The following is a 19,816-nucleotide window of genomic DNA, read 5'->3' as shown; positions in this document are numbered from 1 at the left end:
GCAATCCAACTTTTCCAACATTGATTATAAATCAGCATATTAGAATGATTTGTGAAGGATCATGTGACACTAAAATTTGGAATAATGATGCTGAATATTCAGCTTTGCTTCACAGGAATAAATTATATTTTAAAGTATATTAAAATAGAAAACTGTTTTGTTAAATTGCAATAATAGGCTATTTCACAAAATTACAGTTTTTATTCTGTATTTTTGATAAATTAAATGCAGGCTTGATGAGCATAAGAACCTCTTTAAAAAACATTAAATGTCTTACTGATCCAAAACTTTTGAACGGCAGTATATATATATATATATATATATATATATACACATACACACGTATATAGGCTATAGGCAATCTACCTCATGAACAGTTAAATGTTCTCCCATTGTGCAATACAAATATGTGCCTTATACTATTTATCACTTTACATCCTAGTACATCCCTACAACTTTATTTTTTATTCTATTCATATTCTACAGTATTTTATCTATAGCACACCTGTACATATTTATCATTTGTGTGTGTGTGTGCTTTATTTATATTTAACAACGTCATTTGCACTGCGCTCTTGCGTTACTTGATCTTTTTATTTACTCACACTGAGGAAGGCTTTGAGCCGAAATGTTTGTGTCTTTCCCCATCAGTAATGAATGTAAAATAAAAGAAAAAAGAAGATTGTTCTCGTGAGTGCGGATCATAATTTCCTATACTTTATTTATATTTGTACATGTGTATTTTATTCACATTTTATTTTTATTATCTGTGTTGTTGTGTCTGTGTACTGGAAGCTTGTGACACTAAAACAAATTCCTTGTATGTGCAAACATACTTGGCAATAAAGCTCTTTCTGTCTTCTGATATGCCTGTGTGTAATATAGCCTGTAGGCCTACGTATATATGAAAATGCTTATTTTTCAATTAAAGAGAACTTATAGAATAAATATGGACTGCTTTGGGTGCTTGACACTTCATTGGTCATTTTGTGTTTTAAGAATGATATTCAAGGTTAAGAATACGCTGGAAGTTACTTAAATGTAAATTGTTTTATCTAGGTGTAGGCCTATACATTAGAGAAATATGACTTTGCTTATTGATCACGTCTTCCCTCAGGTAAAATGCACGTTTTCTTGCGTGGCTGGATGTTGGAATCTCGTTGTTTGCATTCGCGCAAGCTGATTTGCTGAAGTCGAAACGCGGTCGTTAAAACACCCAACTCTGTTAGCGCGAGTCCCGCTCGCTGTGAAGCGGGAGCGACCAGCCGGCAGAGGATTGTCACTTGTCAAAAAAGAATGATTCATTCTCAATTTAGAGTTTGTTATTCGTATGGTCTAGGAGGTGTTCATACGGCATATGCCTTAATACGGGACAAACTGCGTTCCATATAGCTTTCATACGGAACGCTTCTTTGATGCCTTAAATACGGGACGATTCCATATTATACGGAACGGTTGGCAACCCTACCTACAGCTAAATGAGTAGTTCATTGTGTTGTGAAGCACACAACATCGTTATAGCAAAGAGGAGAAATGGAAAAGAGATGGACAGAGATAACAGGCAGCTGAAGCTAAATGGCAGTAAAAGACTTCTATTCCAAAGTACAGTACCTCCTAAATTCTTATCAGGAAAAAGTGATTAAAAAGCCTACATTTGAAAGCTAAATGGACGACAAACTCCTACCTTCTTCTACTAATTTCCAACCGGCAGATTGTGTGCCCTGCACCCTAGTGGTTCTGGCAATTGGCAGCAACTATTGAATCTCACTGCTACAACAAACCAGATCCACCTGCGATCCCCACGAGCCCATCCTCCTCCGTGCCTAAGCAGCGGTGGGTCCTGAGCCACGGGAAGCAGATGGCTGCTTCTTTAGAACAGAAAAAGGCACTTCCAAAACTGTGACAACAAAGATGGAAACATAATTGATGTATTTAAACATTGTATTTCCATCTCTGTTGCATCAGTTTTGGAAATGTTTAAAATGACTACCCATATGTACAAGTCATGGGTGATGAGTTTTTGGCTCAAGGTCTGCATTTAGGGCCTGTTTACATCTGGTCTTTTCACGATCGGATAGCTATCCGATCAGACAAAACACGTGAAGTGACCAGGTGGAAACAGCCCCTCAAATCACACCAGAGGGATTAGGACTTGGCTTTCTGCAGACCAGTCAAATTCTTCCGCAATCATTTATTTTTGAACCTTGCCTTACAGAGGCATTGTCATGTTAGAATAAAAAAAAGGTCCTGTCCAAACTGTTGCTATAAAATTAGAAGCACACAGTTCCCTAGAATGTCATTATATGCTTTAACATTAGATTTGATTTCGAGATTTGCACTCGTGGAAATTACTAAAGTAATCAAACCTGTTCATTAGAACGGGCTGCCCCAGTACTTCTGTCCATAGACGAATCAGGTACATATTCTCCACACAGGCAGCTACAACAACCGTTGTTGAATCGCTGCTTCTACTAAAACACTTCATTCACTAATTAACATTATAACATAAAAAGTTGAATGAGTATATGCAAATTGAAAATAAAATACATTTCAATGCATATAAAACTGCACAACCCTCATTTGTAAAGAATTTCTACACCTCCCAAAGAGTTTTATTCTAGTGTGTGGATGATTATTTTATTAATTGCATTTGTGCCACTAAAGAAAATGCAACAATGCTTAATTGCAGTCAGGATGTTTATTTCTTATTTCACATTCAAGCCTTTGTAATGCATTTCTGAAAAGGAACTTAAATACAAACTTTGCAAGTAACCCACATACTGTATCTACACATTCACTGTGAGCCACAATGATGGGATCACTTCAGCATAACACACTTACATGACGTTACATCCTCGCATGTGAGAGTTCACAAGAGGAAGAATGTTCAAGACCTCCACAATGTAATGCGGGCAGATGATGTTTTAGCACCGTTTCACCAAAAGGAGCGATGAAAACCATTACACAGCTGTCGGAGTCTCTTCCTTGAGTCAAAAAACAAGCCCTCCATATTCCAAAAAGGAAACATTTGATGCATACTGAGAAAACATCAATAGAGGTTTTAACATTTACCTCTAGCTTAAAACAAAAGCATTTATTTTAGGTGTTGAATGAAATGTGCACTGTTGCATTTTGTAGAAGACCTCTAGAATGATTGCTTCTCTACAGATTACCTATGTGCCAATATTGTAAATCAAATTTTAAACAGGACCCCATATTGCTTTACATAGAGCAGCACTACAACATTCTTTAAATGGCCTGATCCAAATCACTCAAACCCGGACAGATACATTCAAGTGAAAGGTTGAAAGGTCGAAAGCAGATGAATCCAATCAGCAGCAATACTTTTCAGCCCACTGATACAGTATGACGTCAGTGTGCCTAATTATGAGATAGGAATGGTCCCATTTAATCAGAATAAACAAACCAAACATACAAAACCTAAAAAATGCAGTGCAGATTAAAATTTAAACTTTTTGCACAATAAAAAAAAACATTCAACAACAAATGATGTGATACAAACACCACTGTACATCACTGATGATCACTTATTGGCCAGTAGAGGGCAGTGATGTGCAAGACCACAATGACAGTGTCATTTCAGACCACATATTCACCAAGGTATAAAAAGCACATAAAGTATAATAATAATAGCAAACAATTCTTCACATTCAGGTCTACAGTAAAAAAACTGCAACCAAATATTGTAGAATGTTGAGAAGCCTAGCGCAATGAACGCTTTTACAAATCACGGTTATATACACTGTCATTGAGGAAAAAAAACGCTTCCTGGGTAGAACATTTTGAGTCTCTATGGCTATGACCTAAAAAATTAAACACAAAAGCACAGACATGTTTAATGCATGTACAACTGCTTAACCCTGAAAAAAAAAAATAATAATAATACACAAACCAGTCTAAGATAGATTTCTGGTCTTGTTCAAGCTTTGTTTAAACTGGTCTTGTTGGTATCCCAGCCAGGCTAGTTGCCGTAAGTGCCTAAAACCAGTAAACCAGACCAACAAACCATCTTAGGCTGTTTATCAGCCGTTTTAAAGGGGTGCTAGCTTCTTCTTTTCAAATGCTCTAGTTTAAAATAAGCTGACAAAATAAGAACCTCATCTCATTTGGTTACTTTAGAAGCAGACGTTAGGCTCAAACACACAGCACGCAATAAAACCCCAAGCTGACTGCTTTGAATGAACTTCACACAGTGGCCATGGCAAACTCTGCTCTCCGGGTAGCAGTCAGAGTGAAACATTCATTTGGTCTCGGTCCAAACTACAGCCTCAGTGTCCCAAAATTTCGTTCTCTCCGCCAGCGGTGACCTGGCACTCAGTAATGAGGAGAAAAGCAGTGCACAATACAATCAATGGTGCCATTACACTCTTGAGGTCAAACCGCAATGCTCTGAAACGACAAACAGCAGCATGGATCCATCTAGAACATATCATTCCAAAGATCTGTGCCGACTGCTGAGCATTAATAAATCTTTGGCTGAATGTGAATGTCCTGCTATGAGATGGATGTGAGAACCCTCATCCTCCCAAGTCTTTATTTCTCCTGAGTTGAGAGCGAATGTGACAGAAAGCAAAGTCAAAGTGGCTTAGCTGTACCCTGTGCGTTAGAAAGATGACAATGCAAGAGTATCATTGCAGAACCTGATAGCACAGACACAAAATGGATATTTTCCCCAGCAGTATCAAAGTTTAAGATCTTTACTAACTAAAATGGCTTCTAGCTGTTCATTTATGACTGCAAACATGCTTATGACGAGACATAGACTGTTACATATATATATCTATATGATAAAAGTCTTTCAGAAATGAAACAAGCTTTGTTAACTGAAACTAAAGATGCTGTTGCATTAGCGTAATTTTGGCGAAACGCTGTGGGCCAAAAAGGGTAATTGTATATTGTCAACAGTGAAGTATGAAGCACAGCTCACACAAAAGTCACACCAAGCAGGTTTCTGTTGGTCAACGTGGCAAATTCACAAGCAAAATCTGCGAGGGGAAATCAATCGCCCTCACGCAAAACAATTCCAGATTCCTAACCAGATTTTGCCTGTGAAAATTCGCCTAGAAACAGTAAATGTGATCGCATCTTAACACTGATCAAAGAGAAAACAGAAAACCAAATCTTCAAGCGGATGTAGCAAAAACACATCATTTGGGAACATCAAAGCTGACATTCGGCTGAAGAGTGAATACACACTCTACCTTGCGAATGACACTTCTATTCTCTCTCTGAGTATGTTACTGTTTGAAGGCAAGCATGAGAATCTGGCTCTGAGAATGAGGGAGGTAGAGACTATGCTTCGGTTGCGATCATCTAATCAACTCCCCAAAGTGTTTGCTCCTACAATCTGTTCCCCTTCTGCTGTCAGTCAGTCGTGGCGCCAACCGAGCCCAACCAATTCAGACACGCTGTCCCACTCTCTTTCTCTCTATGACATCACTTCCACACGTGCGACCCGAGCATTGGATTTGAACCGGGAGCAGCCGCCCCGTCCATGGGCTGCCCGTATCCCACCATGTTACTGGCACCGTAGAAATTCATTCCTGCCATGTGTTGAGTCATCTGTGAGAGACACAACAGAAATGGTTATTACAGGCAATTAACAGAAAACAACAATGACACTGCCATTTGGTGATTTCATTTCATTTTCCCTCATGTTGTTCCAAACCTGTGACTTTTTTTTTTTTAAGTGGAACACAAAAAGAGAAACCTTATACCAGTTGTTTTTGGCAATACAGAACAAGTAATTGGGGACTGAAGCTTTCAAGGAAGCAAACTGTCACAGCCTCATGTTCCACAGGGAACTAGGAGACAAAGAAAAGAAGCATTCAAGCTTCAAAAAGAGTGAAAAAAGTATCATAAATGCATCGTAAAAGAGCATCTGCATCTTCATCAGCCACACAACAGCTTCATTTGAGGAACAGATGAAATTGAAATGACTATTAACTGAAATGTTATGTTAACATTTATAAGAGTAAGAACAATAATGTTCAAAAGTTTGGGGTTGATATCATTTTTTTTTTTTCAATTTTGATAGAAGTCTCGTGCTCACCAAGGCTGCAATTATCATAAATACAGTAAAAACAGTATTATTTTGTGGAATATTATTACAATTTAAAATTGCTGTGTATTTTAATATATTTAAAAAAAATATATGAACATTTCATATTATTATCAATGTTGAAAAAGTTCTGCTTAATGTTTTTGTGTAAACTAACATTTTTGTCAGGAATATGAATAGAAAGTTGAAAAGAACAGCAACATTTTGTAACATTATAAATGTCTTTACTGTCAATTCAATGCATCCTTGCCAAATAACAGTATTATTTCTTTCAAAAGTTCAACTCACTGATAAGGACCTCACTAACTGCATATCAGTGAATAAGAAACAAACCGAACTGTATCATTTCAATTTAGAAGACTTACAATATAGTGTATGAGTCTTATCCCATACCTATTATGCTTTTGCAAGTTTTTTGAAGCTTGAAAACTACAGTCGCCATTCATGATAAATACGCGGGAGGGGAAAAAAAACAGTACATTCTTCAAAATACCTTCTTTTGTGTTCCACAGAAGAAAGTAAGTCATACATGATTGGAACAACATGAGGGTGCGTAAATGAAAATCTTTATAACGTGTGTTCTCGCAGTAACAAACTCAAAAATGTCACTGTGAACAAAGCATAAAATATTTGCTGTTTCAAGTCAGCATGGTAATTGTGATTTCAGTGCTTGTTACCTGGCTGATGTTCCACTGCAGCTGTTGGGCCTGCTGTGCTCCATATGCCTGCTGAGGAACTGCTGCCATGCTTCCCATCATCCCGTTCTGCATTCCCATTACGCCCCCCTGCACCCCTGCCATGTACGGAGGCGCAGCTGCCACTCTGGTGTGCGGCATGACACCTGCCTGTCCCACTATGTTCAGCTGTGGAGCCATCATAGGCCCCATCATGCCCTGCTGGGCACCTAGGGCCTGGTATTGGCCGTATCCTGCAGCAGGGACATAGCCCATCTGGGCTGCTCCCATGTACATGCCAGCTAAAACAGAAACAGATAAACATGCATAAACAGCACAAAGTGACAGAAACCATTTCAAATATGCCTTCATCCTGAAACTAATCTCACCATGAGCAGCCATGTTTGTTTGTGGTGCTTTACTGCCATACAGGGACAGGATTGAGTCCTTAGACATCTTTTTTCCGCTGTCCTCACTTTTGGAGGGGGGATCCAGAAACAGGCTGAGGTTTTCAGGCACTGATGCTGCTACCCGTCCAGTGGGCATGGACCCTGAGCTAGGCTACAGTGGAGGAGAAAAAACAAACACTTAAACTACTTGATTGCATTACATGCATTAATCACTCAAAACATGGATCCATGAAAGTCAAAGGACAGTGAGAATGAAGTGAAAACTCTGTGCTGTATGAAAATCTTTACCGTGCTCCTGGAGGAGTTTGAGCTGCTGACGGCAGCAGGCAGAGAGCTAAAGAGGTCGAGGGCAGGACTGAGTTTAGTGCTTGGTTTGCCATTGGGCACGGTAGCTTGAGGAGCAGGGGCGTCTGAGAAAGAAAGTTTCAACATCAAGCATCCATATTGTGATTGTACTGATGTGTATGGTGTGTCTGTTAGCTTCTTACCTAGTCCTAGTAAGTCATTAACTGACTGTGACTGCTTTGGACTGTTTTTGAATTGTTGCGACTCATCTTTTTTCTAAAAGACAAACAAACATTATCATGTGTTAATGATGGAAACACCATTTTGTTATTTAAATGAGAGTCGTTCAGTCAAGGCGTCGATTTGAAGGTAAACTTGGAAGGCTCCTTTAGAAATTTCTAATGTGATTTTAAAATGAAAATGTTTTGTGATTGTGTTCAGTTTATGCATATGGGTATGCAGTATATGGTTAGAACAAAGCATGAAAGTCTCTTCAAGTATTATTAACCACAATTTTACTCGGAAATCAAAAATGGCTATTCTAAAAACCAAATAGGAATTACAGAAGGAACGCATAGCTCAGAAAATTATCTTCCTGGTTTTATGTCTATAAACTAATGGCTCTAAAACAGGGGGCCAGGGCCTCAATATATGACTACAAAGTATTTATTAATATTAAAATAATTCAATTATAATCTAAATTAGAAAGATTAAAAAAGCACATTAAATCAATATGTAGAATTACATGTATTTCTTTATTACAATATTATTTATTATTTGTATAATTTATTATAATAAAAATAATAAAATTAATATTAAAAAAATAATAATTTCACAAATGCAGAAACCCACCAGCTTCATCTTTTCAAAAACAACAGGAACCTCTTTCGTCACTGCCTCACTCTTTTCTTTCTGACAATGTAAAGAAAATTAATTTTATTCTTTTACAAAATCAAAGTAAAAGATAAAATGACAATGACAATTTTTAATTCCAACATTTCAGGACTCACCCTGAAGGACTGGATGTCAATGCATTGATCCATATATTTCTTCTTATCATATTTGTCACGGATAAAAATCTCAGCAGCTCTGTAAGGTGTAGCTTAAGGAAACCTTTAACATAAGGGGAGAAGAAGCTTAAACATTGCACACACATACTGTATATAAGCGCTAAAGGATACTGGTCTGTCTCTGGGCGCTGGAAGCACTTTGGTAAAAAGGCCTCGTATAGTCGCCGAGCTTTGGCATTCCCAATCTCCTGAACAGACTGAGCACAACACAAACACATGTAAATCAATCAGCCATATACACATAAATGTAGCCCTTTCTACTGGAAACCTTGATCCATAAAGCTTACCTGTATCTGCTCATGAGTCCACTGGTCCAGGTTTACAGATTTAACTCGTGATATGTGCACGCCAAGATTCCGATGGATTCCCGCACAGCGGATACAAATGAAGATTCCAAGATTCCAGGATGCCCATCTGGGACCTGATGGGCAAAGAAAACTACAGTTTATTCTACTTTTTTTTTTTTAAATGATAGAAATAGCCTAATTAATACTGAAATGTCACTTTATACAGGAATTTAATTCAAAAGTATTTCATTACATCTTTAAAAACTTTAATTTGATCAATCATTGTGGAAGAGCAATTAATTTCCCGGAATGCTCTCATTTATTCAAAAAGTTATTTTAAATTGTGATCATGTCACAAAATTTGACACTAACATTCATTTTCATGAAGTTACACAATAGCAGATGGTGTCACATATCATTTAAAATTCAACAAATTCCTCTTCCTGTCATTACAATTCAACTTCCTGTGGGGTGTGGCCAATTCAATTCAAATGCCATTCTGTGAATTGAAAGCGAGCCAGTTCTCATAGTCAGAATTCAGCCCAACCCTGGCTGAAGCAATTTAATGAGTCAGTGAAGGAGAGAACGGACAGAAAAACACAGACAGACGGAAGCGAAAGATAGAGGGAGCCTGCTGAGGAGTGATATTTACATTATCCTGCTTGGCATTAGAAGAGAAAATAAGGTGCTTCACGCACTGCAATGACTATCCAGTTTGGGCAGTCATGTGGACTGTCACGCTGGCACAACGCTGATAACGCACACCCACCAGCACCTGCAGCATCTGTAGTCCTTCCCACTGCTCTTAAATCACACGTGTATGAAGACGCACAGGCGCATAGTCATGATAAAGCCTACACCACCTTCAACAAAGTCATCTGAATCAGAACCATGCCTCAAGCTGCACATACAGTATACGTGCTGTTATCACCATTTTCCCAATTTTATCTACTTTAAACACATTATGTAACCGGACTCTCCTGAGACGAGCTATCTTCAAAGACAACGCCTAAGACTGTCTGAGCACAAGTATTGAGCTTTCCTGCTGACGCAATATCAGTTTTGGCCAATAGGTGGCAGCACTACATTAAGTTATTGTTCTGGCTGGTCTCCTGATGTGATGTCACAGAGGATTGTTGTGGCAACATGTCTGCTTAATTGCTTAGAGTTCTCTGGAACAAGCACACAGCATCCTGGGACGGTAATACCTGCTGTGCTTATATTCATCTGAGTGGATCTCATTTGACACAAAATAGACAGTTTGCCTCTAACCTTGAGTAAGCATCAATATGGCACGCACATGGGCCGTCCGCTGACAGTCTCATGCGTATTGCATACAAAACTCAAAAGCTTTTTCAAAAAGAGTAGGAAAGGAAAAGAAAAACTCTCAAAAGTGAGAGTAAAAACTGTAATATTTTAATATTTAACATTTTAATATTCATGTTTCAAATTCTGTTCTTTTGAACTTCCTATTTATCAAAAAAAAAAAAAAAATTTTAATGTACCATAGTTTCCACAAAAAATGTCAAGCAGCACAACAGCATATTAATGCACCAAATCAGCATATTACTGATTTCTGAAAGATTGTGTTACAATGAAGATGTAGTAGCTTCTGAAAATTACATTTTGCCTTCACAGGAATAAATTACATTTAAAAAATATATTAAAATAGAAAGCGGTTATTTTAAATTATATTAAAAAATGTAATATAATGTAATATGTTATAATATTAACAATAATGTGTTATAAAAATCGGTTACACTTTATTTTAAGGTGTCCTTGTTCCAGTGTAATTATACATTTAAGTACGGAGTAATATTAATTAACTACATTTACTTACTATATGGTTAGGGTTTGGTTTAGGGTTATGCTTGCATGTATATGCATAATTAAGTGTTATTATAATAGTAAGTACATGTAAAGTGTAACAAGGACACCTTAAAATAAAGTTTTACCTAAAAAACTAATATTTTAAATGTCCTATATATATGATGGCATATTTTATGCATGAATATTTGTAAAATATTACTGGAAAAAAACAATGTGTATTTTTTGTCTACACATTGTCATTATAATATAGTATGAATATAGTAAGTGATAAATGAAAAAGAATCAACTCATGAGAGTCATTTGTTTAGGAATTGGACTACATTGGTTGTGATGTATGGTTTTGATCCAGTGAAAAGAACCTTAAAAATAAATAAACTAAATATTCACAAACAGAACTGCATAATTAATTTTCTAAGTACTTCAAATAAATGAACTAACAAAAGCACAAGTGGACTTCTGTTTGAGCCATATAACTAACATACATACATTCATTTATTTATTGCACTATTCTAATATTGTGCTATTATCTGATGCTATTTCAGATTCACTCCCCTAAACAGCACATAAAACAAATAAACTGTGGTTGGGTACTTGGAGAGGCTATAGGCGAGACCATCTAACCTTGTTTGTTTTAACAGTTTCTTTGTACCAAAAAAGCTGGGAAAGCCAAAATCCAATCATGAAATCTGAGCTCTGATATTTATTCTGCTATAAATGTGTTGATTTGGCCTTTAATGTAGCACCAGGGCTTGGGTTTACGTCTGCAGTATGCTCACGGTCACACTCGCATCTGAGATTTGGCACAGGCTCTAATGTGAGATGGCCTTGTGCCAGAGGAAAGGGATATTCCCAACGGGACGCATGCTGGTTCGCTGCAGCTGTATAAAACACAATTTTCATGAGCGCTTGTGTGCTGTGGGCCTCTTTAGATTACCTATTCATCCTCCAGCTACAAATATCCCTCCTCTCTCTCTCTCATGGCTAAGGGGTAATCAGCTTGAGCGGTATTACTGGAGGACATCAGCTCAAGCATACTCCAGTCTTCAGTGTTACACGATCCTTCAGAAATCATTCTAACAGGCTGATTTGCTGCTCAATAAATTGTATTATTATTTTTATTATCATCAATGTTGAAAAGCTGTGCAGATTAAAAAAATTATTACACTTACATAAAGTATTCTTTGACAAATACAAAGTTCAAAAGAAAAGCATTCTTTTCATACTTTATTTGTCCCCTAAATTCTGAATGGCACTGCATAGTGTACAACGTTGCTAAAATCGTATGTAGGCAGATCAAATTTGAGCTACTGGCAGAGACAGTTTTTAATATGGAGCCCTGCATTTCCTTGACACACTCCAGACAACTGTTGATCTACAAGAAAGAGTGAACACATTCCCTCCAGCTTAACAGGAGTCTTTTTTTTACAGTGTCTGTGTGGAAATTTACAGGGCCGCAAAGCTGTCGTAATGTTGCTGTTAAAGTGACATTAACATGCTGTGATCTACAATGTGTTCCTCTGACAGACAGCACTCTAGTCTGCCAAAAGAGGGATGCAAGAAAAGATGCATGAAAGCGCTCCTGAACCAAACAACAAGAAAGAAGACCAACAGAAACATGGACTTTGGTTGGTCCTGCTGTGAGAGGATGTGTACCAAACAAACATGGGGTCTAACACACAGATAGTGGACACTCTCTTTAATACATAGGCAAACCTGTTCGGGATGCATTAAGCCACATGGATCAACACGTCACACGTCTCAAAACAAGAATCTGAGAAGCTCTAAATGGATCTGTACTAAGAAAAGCATTACGGGGGAATCACAGACCGGGCTGTGAACTAAAGACCCAGTTTCTCCAAATGGGTTGAGGGATTCTTGGCCTGTCAGGCTGCCAGTTTTTCTGGGAACTACAGGGCTTCTCCTATCGCAAAATAACCAGAGCAGAGCAGATGGACTTCTTGTTTTATTCAGGATGAAAATTCATAAAGACAAGCCTTGTTCTTAATTATGTAGACATGAACTCTCTGTCTGTGAGCAGCAGTATTAGGACTGCAGTCTGACTCTCATGCTAATCTCCAAAGCTGACACGACGGTTGTAGCTCTGTTATGATGTCTCTTATTAAAGGAGGACATCTGCAACACCTAGCAGTAGAGGTACAACATTACTAACACCAATCTTTAAACTAAGTATTAATTCACACAGCCATTTTGTAAGTGTGCCAAAGCAGTACCCACACAGGTCAGACCCTGAGAATGTGCAGACTACAGGCACTAAAGTTCACATTTCCAGACATTCTATTTAAATGAGGGCTGCCAGAGGCAATGTGTTAGCTTGTCAAATTCATGGTGAATGTGAATGCAAACATTATTGTGGTCCGAAATAACAGCCTGATGCAGATTCTAAAGTGTACCAATAATGTATATATTCATCCTAATTTCCTGTATTCATCCTAATTGTGTGATATTGGTACTAAATAACAAAATAAAGTCTCAAAAAAGGTTTTCAAAATGACTTTAGAACCAATTTCTCTATGTCAGCTTAATTACTTTACCGCACAACCCTGTATTTCTCAGTCTTGGTGTGGAAGGACAAACGCTGACATTTATGATTCGGATGGCAATCACATGTCACATGCAATCACACACACACACACACACACACACACACACACACACAAAACCACTATGTAAAAATTATCATTAAAACAGATATTTTTATTATTTATTCCATTTAAATATTTATTTTTATTATTATTTTTACTTTGTTTATGTCTATGCAAGATAATGTATTAAATTAAAACTACCTGAATATAAAAAATGTGATAAATCATATTAAAGGAATAGTTCAATTAACTTTTAGTGCTAAAGGGATACCCAAATATGAAAATCACCCTCATCATTTACTCACCCTCATGTTGTTCCAAACCTGTATACGTTTCTGTCTTATGTTGAACACAAAAAAATGTTGAAGAACCAAACAGTTCTTCTGAGTACAGTAAATGATGACAACATTTTCATTTTTGGGTATCCCTTTAACACTAAAAGTTCATTGAGTATTTACTTCAATGTCTTAACATCTTAAAATATATTCAAATTAAACACTTTAGATCAGTTGTTCATATTTGATCATTTATTTTGCCTCTTTACCAATGTTCCTGATCTGTAGAGAGTACAGTACAGTGAAGTGAAGAGCATCACGTGGCAACCATGTGAATAAAAGCCTTTCATTCATTCCTTATTTGTGCATCAGCTTCTAGAAATAACAACTGTGTAACTCAAAACAAAATGTTACAAAGGGAGAGTGATGCTTCCAGCACATGATGCAGCTCACACAGGATCAACATCTGATATAGCCTCTTAAAAATGATCAGAAACCTCAAAGAAGGGTCTTTGTAAATACATTCAACTATCCTTGCTCTAGTTTATTAGACACCATTACAACCATTTTCTCATTCGCTGACAACATCTAGTTTGTTTAGTTCTTGAATTTAGAGCTATGAGTTGCTGAGTGCATCAAAGTAGAGAACAGAAGTTTTTGCAAAACTCCGAAAACGTACCTATACATTCAATTCACTGCAGTTTCCAACTAAAATGACCACTAGTGCCAGTAAATCACTTAAAACTTTTACTATTACAACAAAATGTAATTACGGGGCCGATTATTTTGTGTGGTTTCTTGACCAATAAAACACTTTTAATAGTGTACAATTTGTAAACCAATACATTTTGACATTTGCATTACATAACCAACTCCATTTGATTGGCTCTTCTGATGAAGTAAAATTGCTTGGTGGCTCACCTACAGCACTGCACTTGTGGTGCTGAACACTCAAAACACAAGCCACCATAAAAAAAAAAAGGTAAAACACTTATAGAAGCAAGCTGAAATAACATGGTAAATATGTTTTTATCTCAAGTTTGCTTTGGTTAACACCTGGTTATGTTGGTAGGGTAGGGTTTAATATAGGTGCTACGCATTTTGTGTTATTCTTAAATGCAAAATAACATTCTAGTGACATTTGACATCTAGTGACATTTGACATCTAGTGACGCTGAACATTTTATTTTGAAAGCGTAGCACAATGCACAAGCAGAAACAAAACATTTTGTAGAAATATTGCAAGAGGCACATTTTTCCAATGAGCCTGTGTTGGAACAGAAGTACATTGGCTCCTCAGTGAGAGACTGAGAGGGTCTATAAGAGACAGCCATCGTGTCCTCCAGCATCACATCCTCAATCCACTCCAGCCTCCACGGCGATATCTCCATGACAACCACAGAACAAGAGAATGCAAATGAGCCTCATACCAAGGTGTTCTGGGAGAAAAGGTCACACGTAAAACCACTCCCGTTCTCTGATTTCCATTTCATTCAGCTGTTTAAACACAGACAGTCCCCCACATACAATCAAACTGCCACTAAACAATGAAATAAAGGAACTGAAAGGACCACACACAATGAGAAACAGATAAGTGTAAACGATGACAGACATGAAGATAAGAAATAGCCCTTTAATGGGAGATACACAGTTCCTGCTGTTCCAGCAGCACAATGAATCGATCGCTAAAAAGACAGTATCAGTTGAACTCCAGAGATTATTATAGCTACTTGTATTACCTCCATGATTGCAGCTCAACTTTAAATTACAGACTACTGAAAGTGAGCTTCAGCCAAAACAGGAAGAAACAGGTACCTAGTTACCGCCACACAATGTTGCTAGCATAACAAGCTTAAAGGAAGCCATCAAAGGAAATCTATACTGTACTAAAACTCAGTTACTGTAGAAATATTCATGGTCAGTAAAGTTTCTCAATTTATCCATCACTGGCAGGTGTGGCATAAAAGTTAATTTTGTGCCCTGCAGTCAAAACACATGGCAGGGCAGTACCAACACAATACTCTGTCTATCACATGACACTCTTCAACAATAAGAACAATCTTCCCTATTATGCACAACTCTTGTTTGCTATGGAAACTGTGTAGCCTGTAAAGAGAAACACAGGATTATTTCCACACCTAAAACTCTTCAGCACAAGTTGCTAATTAGATCTTTGAACCACCTGCCCTATTCAGATGTGTGAAGGCATAGTATCACTACAGCAAAGTGCTATACAGAGAAGCAGTAATGAGTTAAAAAAGCACAAAATGTCAAAGTCAAATGCCAGTTAACCATTAAACACAATTTCCACCACAATTTAAACACAAAATACAGCTTGTTTGTTTTTTGTGTGAGCAAAGTCCACATTTGTACATGTGAAAATGACTCGTCGCATTGATAATCTAACCTGTTAGCCTTGCTTGACCACTGCAAGCTACTATTTACAAGACTGGCTTGATTCTGACATGGAGTTGTAACTGAATTTCACTGCTTGTAGGATCAGTTCCTTTTTTTCAAAGCGAGGAAATGGTGTGGCTGTACTACACTTCTTCCCTCCCAGGGCAACAACGTTTACACACATTTGCGTTTTAGAGAGCATGAAAAAGGGAACAAACATGTTACACAACCAAGTGGCACATTCAAAGCAAGTAGTGGAGCATTCAAATAGAACAGCGTGCAACTGGAATACGGTTAAGAGAGGACATGAGAAGTTTTGGGTGTCCTCAAGCTCAGTACAGGGCAGTACAAGACAGGGAGGGCTGGGAACAGATTACATCTGACCAATAGGAGCCGGCCTCTCAGAATAAGGAGAAGGGCAGAACTGTGTCCCTTAAGGGCTGGAGGTCAAACAGGGAAGTCTGCCAACATAAAGTGTTTGACAAGCAGAATCACAGAAGCAGCATAGTTTGGCCAGCGCAGCTGTGCATGTGTGTGTGTACTGTGATTTGTGCAATGTTGTACAACACAAGTTAATGTGATATTTAACCACAACAGCAGTATCTTCAGTGCAATCTCAAACTGAAAACAAAATGTTATTTCAACTCTTTATCCCATGGCCAAATCAATACAATGGTTATTTAGAAAAATAAACAATCAAATAAATAAATAAATCCTGTCTATAAGCATTAAGAAAAACATTTAAAAAAGTTGTGCTGATGCAAGAATTAGTTGCAAAAACAGCTGTATTGCACAAGGCCTACTACTTTCACGAGTGTTTTCGATTGCTTAAAATTATACCTTGTAGCTGACAAAATGGGAGGATAAATGATAGATCTGCTTTGTTTTTTTTTATGCATGTGAAAAACAACAGGATGTTTTCTGTTGTCTCTTTAGTAGACACGAGATTTAATAAAGGATAACTGTATGTTTGTATTGTAACATGTTGTTTATGCACCTGCAACACACCTGCACAAATAGTATGTGTGTGCGCAGATAAATCACACCAGACAAATGGTGATTCGTTAACGTGAATCGGTTCTTTCAAACAGTTCTTTTCAAAGAACTAGTATGAAAACAATTCAGGTAATTAATGTTTGGACTTTGTCATCACGTGGGCCTTTTTATGCTATAAAACATTTTAATAAGGCCATCAAGACATATTCCTGGTTATGATTTTTAATTAAGTTTTGTTAATAAAGGTGTTTATTATTTAATGTGTCCCATTTCAGTACAGCCAACCAGCTTATAAAAAAACAAAGTCTTTTTAGAACGTAAATAATTGGCATTTACAACATTCACAACATTAAAATCACTAGGATGGCAAGAAAAGTTTTGTAAAATGCTATTTTTAAACCAACTCGTTTCATATGCTTGTTGATAAAAACAATCAAGTCATACTTATGTTTAACTTATGCCGAGTTCACACTGCACGATATTAGCCCGATTTTTGCATTTACAGGTCACATGGCGTATGTAAAAAGTCATATGATCATTCTTCAGTGTTCTATAACCTCCAAGAAACACTTCATACGTGGCCGGTCTCCAGGATAAGGGGCTTCCCTACCATTAATGCTTAGACAATTTACACTGCACACGTCCGCGGCGCAGTGTGGCTCTGATACGGTCACTGAAGCAATTTTCAAGCGACAGCTGAAAACCCATCTCTTTCGAAGCTACTTTACTTCATTATAAAAAAAAAAAAACGTCTGCGGTGCAGTGTGGCTCTGATACGGCCACTGAAGCTGATTACGGCCACTCCATGCTTGTGTTTATGTTTTTATACAGTCTATGGTTTATTCCAGCCGCGCCACGCACGTTTCTGAAGCAGCTCTCTTTGCTGCTTCTGTAAAGATACCCTCATAAGCCTGCTTTGAATAAATATATCCAAAATCCCACCAAAATCCATTGCCATGACATATCGCGAGAGGCAAAAGGTTACGTTTAAGTCTTGATGAAAACATGAAGCAAAATGATTCACTGAATTTACTGTCCTTGTGGTGATATTAATAATGCAGTTGTATCCCACAGCTGTTAATAAATAAAAATAAAATAAAAAGGTAAATAAAAGACAAGATGTCAGATAATGATTCATCAGTAGGCACGTTTCCATTACCCTTCAAATTGCGCAAATTGAAATTGCGAATTGAAAATACGCCTAATGGAAACGCATCAATTTCGCAAAAACTCCCATATATCGCAAAAAAGTTTTTACGCTCGCATGAGGTGGTTTTTCAGTCAATGCGAAAAAGGAATAATTCGCAAAACTGCAATGGAAACGGCTTTTTCGCATTTACAGGTCACATGGCGTATGTAAAAAGTAATATGATCATTCTTCAGTGTACTGTAACCTCCAAGAAATACTTCATAAGTGGCCCCGCTCCAGTATAAGGGGCTTTCCCTTCCAAAATCCCACCAAAATCCATTGCCATGACATATCGCGAGAGGCAAAAGGTTACGTTTAAGTCTCATAACATTGGTTAAAGGAAACGCCGTCATTTCGCAATACTTTTTTTTATCGACATTTATAAAATATCGCCAGAGTTTTGCGCAAATCTGTAATGGAAACGCGCCTACTGTCTCTACAATAAACTGGCTTACAAGCCTTTTGGGAAACTTGCAAACCCAGACCGGTTCAACCGATTCATCAACAAGATCCGATTCATAAAGAACGATTCGTTCACGAATCGGACATCATCACACCAACCAACTGATGTCAAACACACAGGGCCTAACCCAAACCTCTCATACACAAACACTGAACATAAACTCAGTTTCTAAAAATGTATTTTTTATTTGTTCAATGCAAATATACTGTGAAATATGAATCGTACCTTTGGCGTGACAGTCAGCGCAAAACTTGTTTTCCTCTAACGCGAGAAGAGATGTGAGAACAGCCTGATAGCGGTCAATGTCTTTCACTGATTTACCCGTCATCTTCAGAAATCAGTGTATCGCTGATATACCTGCTCAGTAATAAATAGTCCAACGCCGCTGAGAAGATGTTCAGATGTTTGTCCGTTAATGAAACACACCGGGAAGCGGATCGCTGACTGTCACAACCAACCGGCTGCAGCTGCAGATGAAGAGAAAAACACACTACTGTACTGCTGGCTTCCGCTAATCTTACCAGGAAGAGGAAAAGGCATTGAACCACTGCTCATATAAAAACAACACCATATTCCTCGCTGTACATTCGCTGGTCCTTGACACCCAACTTTCCACCCGCAGTATCAGAGACACATATCGAGCACACTTGAGTAACGTTATTACTCTCGCTTAGTCACAGCACTGCCTCTGTTGTGCCTGCTTCCGGTCGCCAGACATGTGCTGTTTAAAACATTCAGTGTCTAAAAGATCGCACAACTAAATCCAACATCTGATAGACAATTGCGGTCGTGATGTTCGCGGTTCAATGATGTGAATTACAACCTCTTTCTTTGTGTAATTTCTAGAATATGGGAAATTGCGCCACCCTGCGGGGAAAAACGACACTGCGGACATCCGTGTAACATTCATTCATGTTCGTGTTGTCACGCAGGCAAGACGTTTTAAGGATCATTTCTTAGTAGCTAACTAAAGGTTTTGAGTCAAAAGTGAAATTACTCGAAGATTTTTTTCCCCTTTCAGTGGTGTTGTATTGCTTTCACACACTAAGCAACATTTTTTTTAACTTTGTCCGACTTATGCAGTATGTAGATTTTAACAAAAAGGTTGAAAATGTGTTCCCAGTGTATTATTATTACTATTATTACTGTTATTGTTATTATTATTATTATTATTATGTTTCATGTGTTAAAATGTATTAATTACAAAGATTGTGACAATGATTGTGTTCAATGATTTTTAGTGTTTAGTTTAAAA

The 19,816-nt window shown here is 37.6% G+C and overlaps 1 protein-coding gene and 1 long non-coding RNA gene across 2 annotated transcripts in view; both read right to left on the bottom strand.

Annotated features, from left to right (window-relative positions):
* LOC107670015 (uncharacterized) overlaps positions 1–19,816 on the bottom strand; it is a 718,471-nt gene that overhangs the window by 215,724 nt on the left and 482,931 nt on the right. The gene's annotated exons all lie outside the window — the stretch shown is intronic.
* On the bottom strand, positions 4,405–19,512 carry LOC107670000 (stromal membrane-associated protein 2-like). Its single transcript, XM_016462459.1, has 10 exons — positions 18,787–19,512; positions 8,809–8,942; positions 8,633–8,718; positions 8,462–8,540; positions 8,304–8,363; positions 7,655–7,727; positions 7,455–7,576; positions 7,146–7,317; positions 6,760–7,058; positions 4,405–5,583 (listed from the first exon to the last, which is right to left on the bottom strand). The coding sequence occupies exons 1-10, from the start codon at positions 18,887–18,889 to the stop codon at positions 5,458–5,460; spliced, it is 1,254 nt and encodes a 417-aa protein (XP_016317945.1). The 5' UTR covers positions 18,890–19,512; the 3' UTR covers positions 4,405–5,457.

The sequence above is a fragment of the Sinocyclocheilus anshuiensis genome, unplaced genomic scaffold (genome assembly GCF_001515605.1).
Source record: "Sinocyclocheilus anshuiensis isolate Anshui unplaced genomic scaffold, SAMN03320099.WGS_v1.1 scaffold253, whole genome shotgun sequence".
Lineage (NCBI taxonomy): Eukaryota > Metazoa > Chordata > Actinopteri > Cypriniformes > Cyprinidae > Sinocyclocheilus > Sinocyclocheilus anshuiensis.
This window is presented reverse-complemented; position numbering and strand designations above follow the sequence as displayed.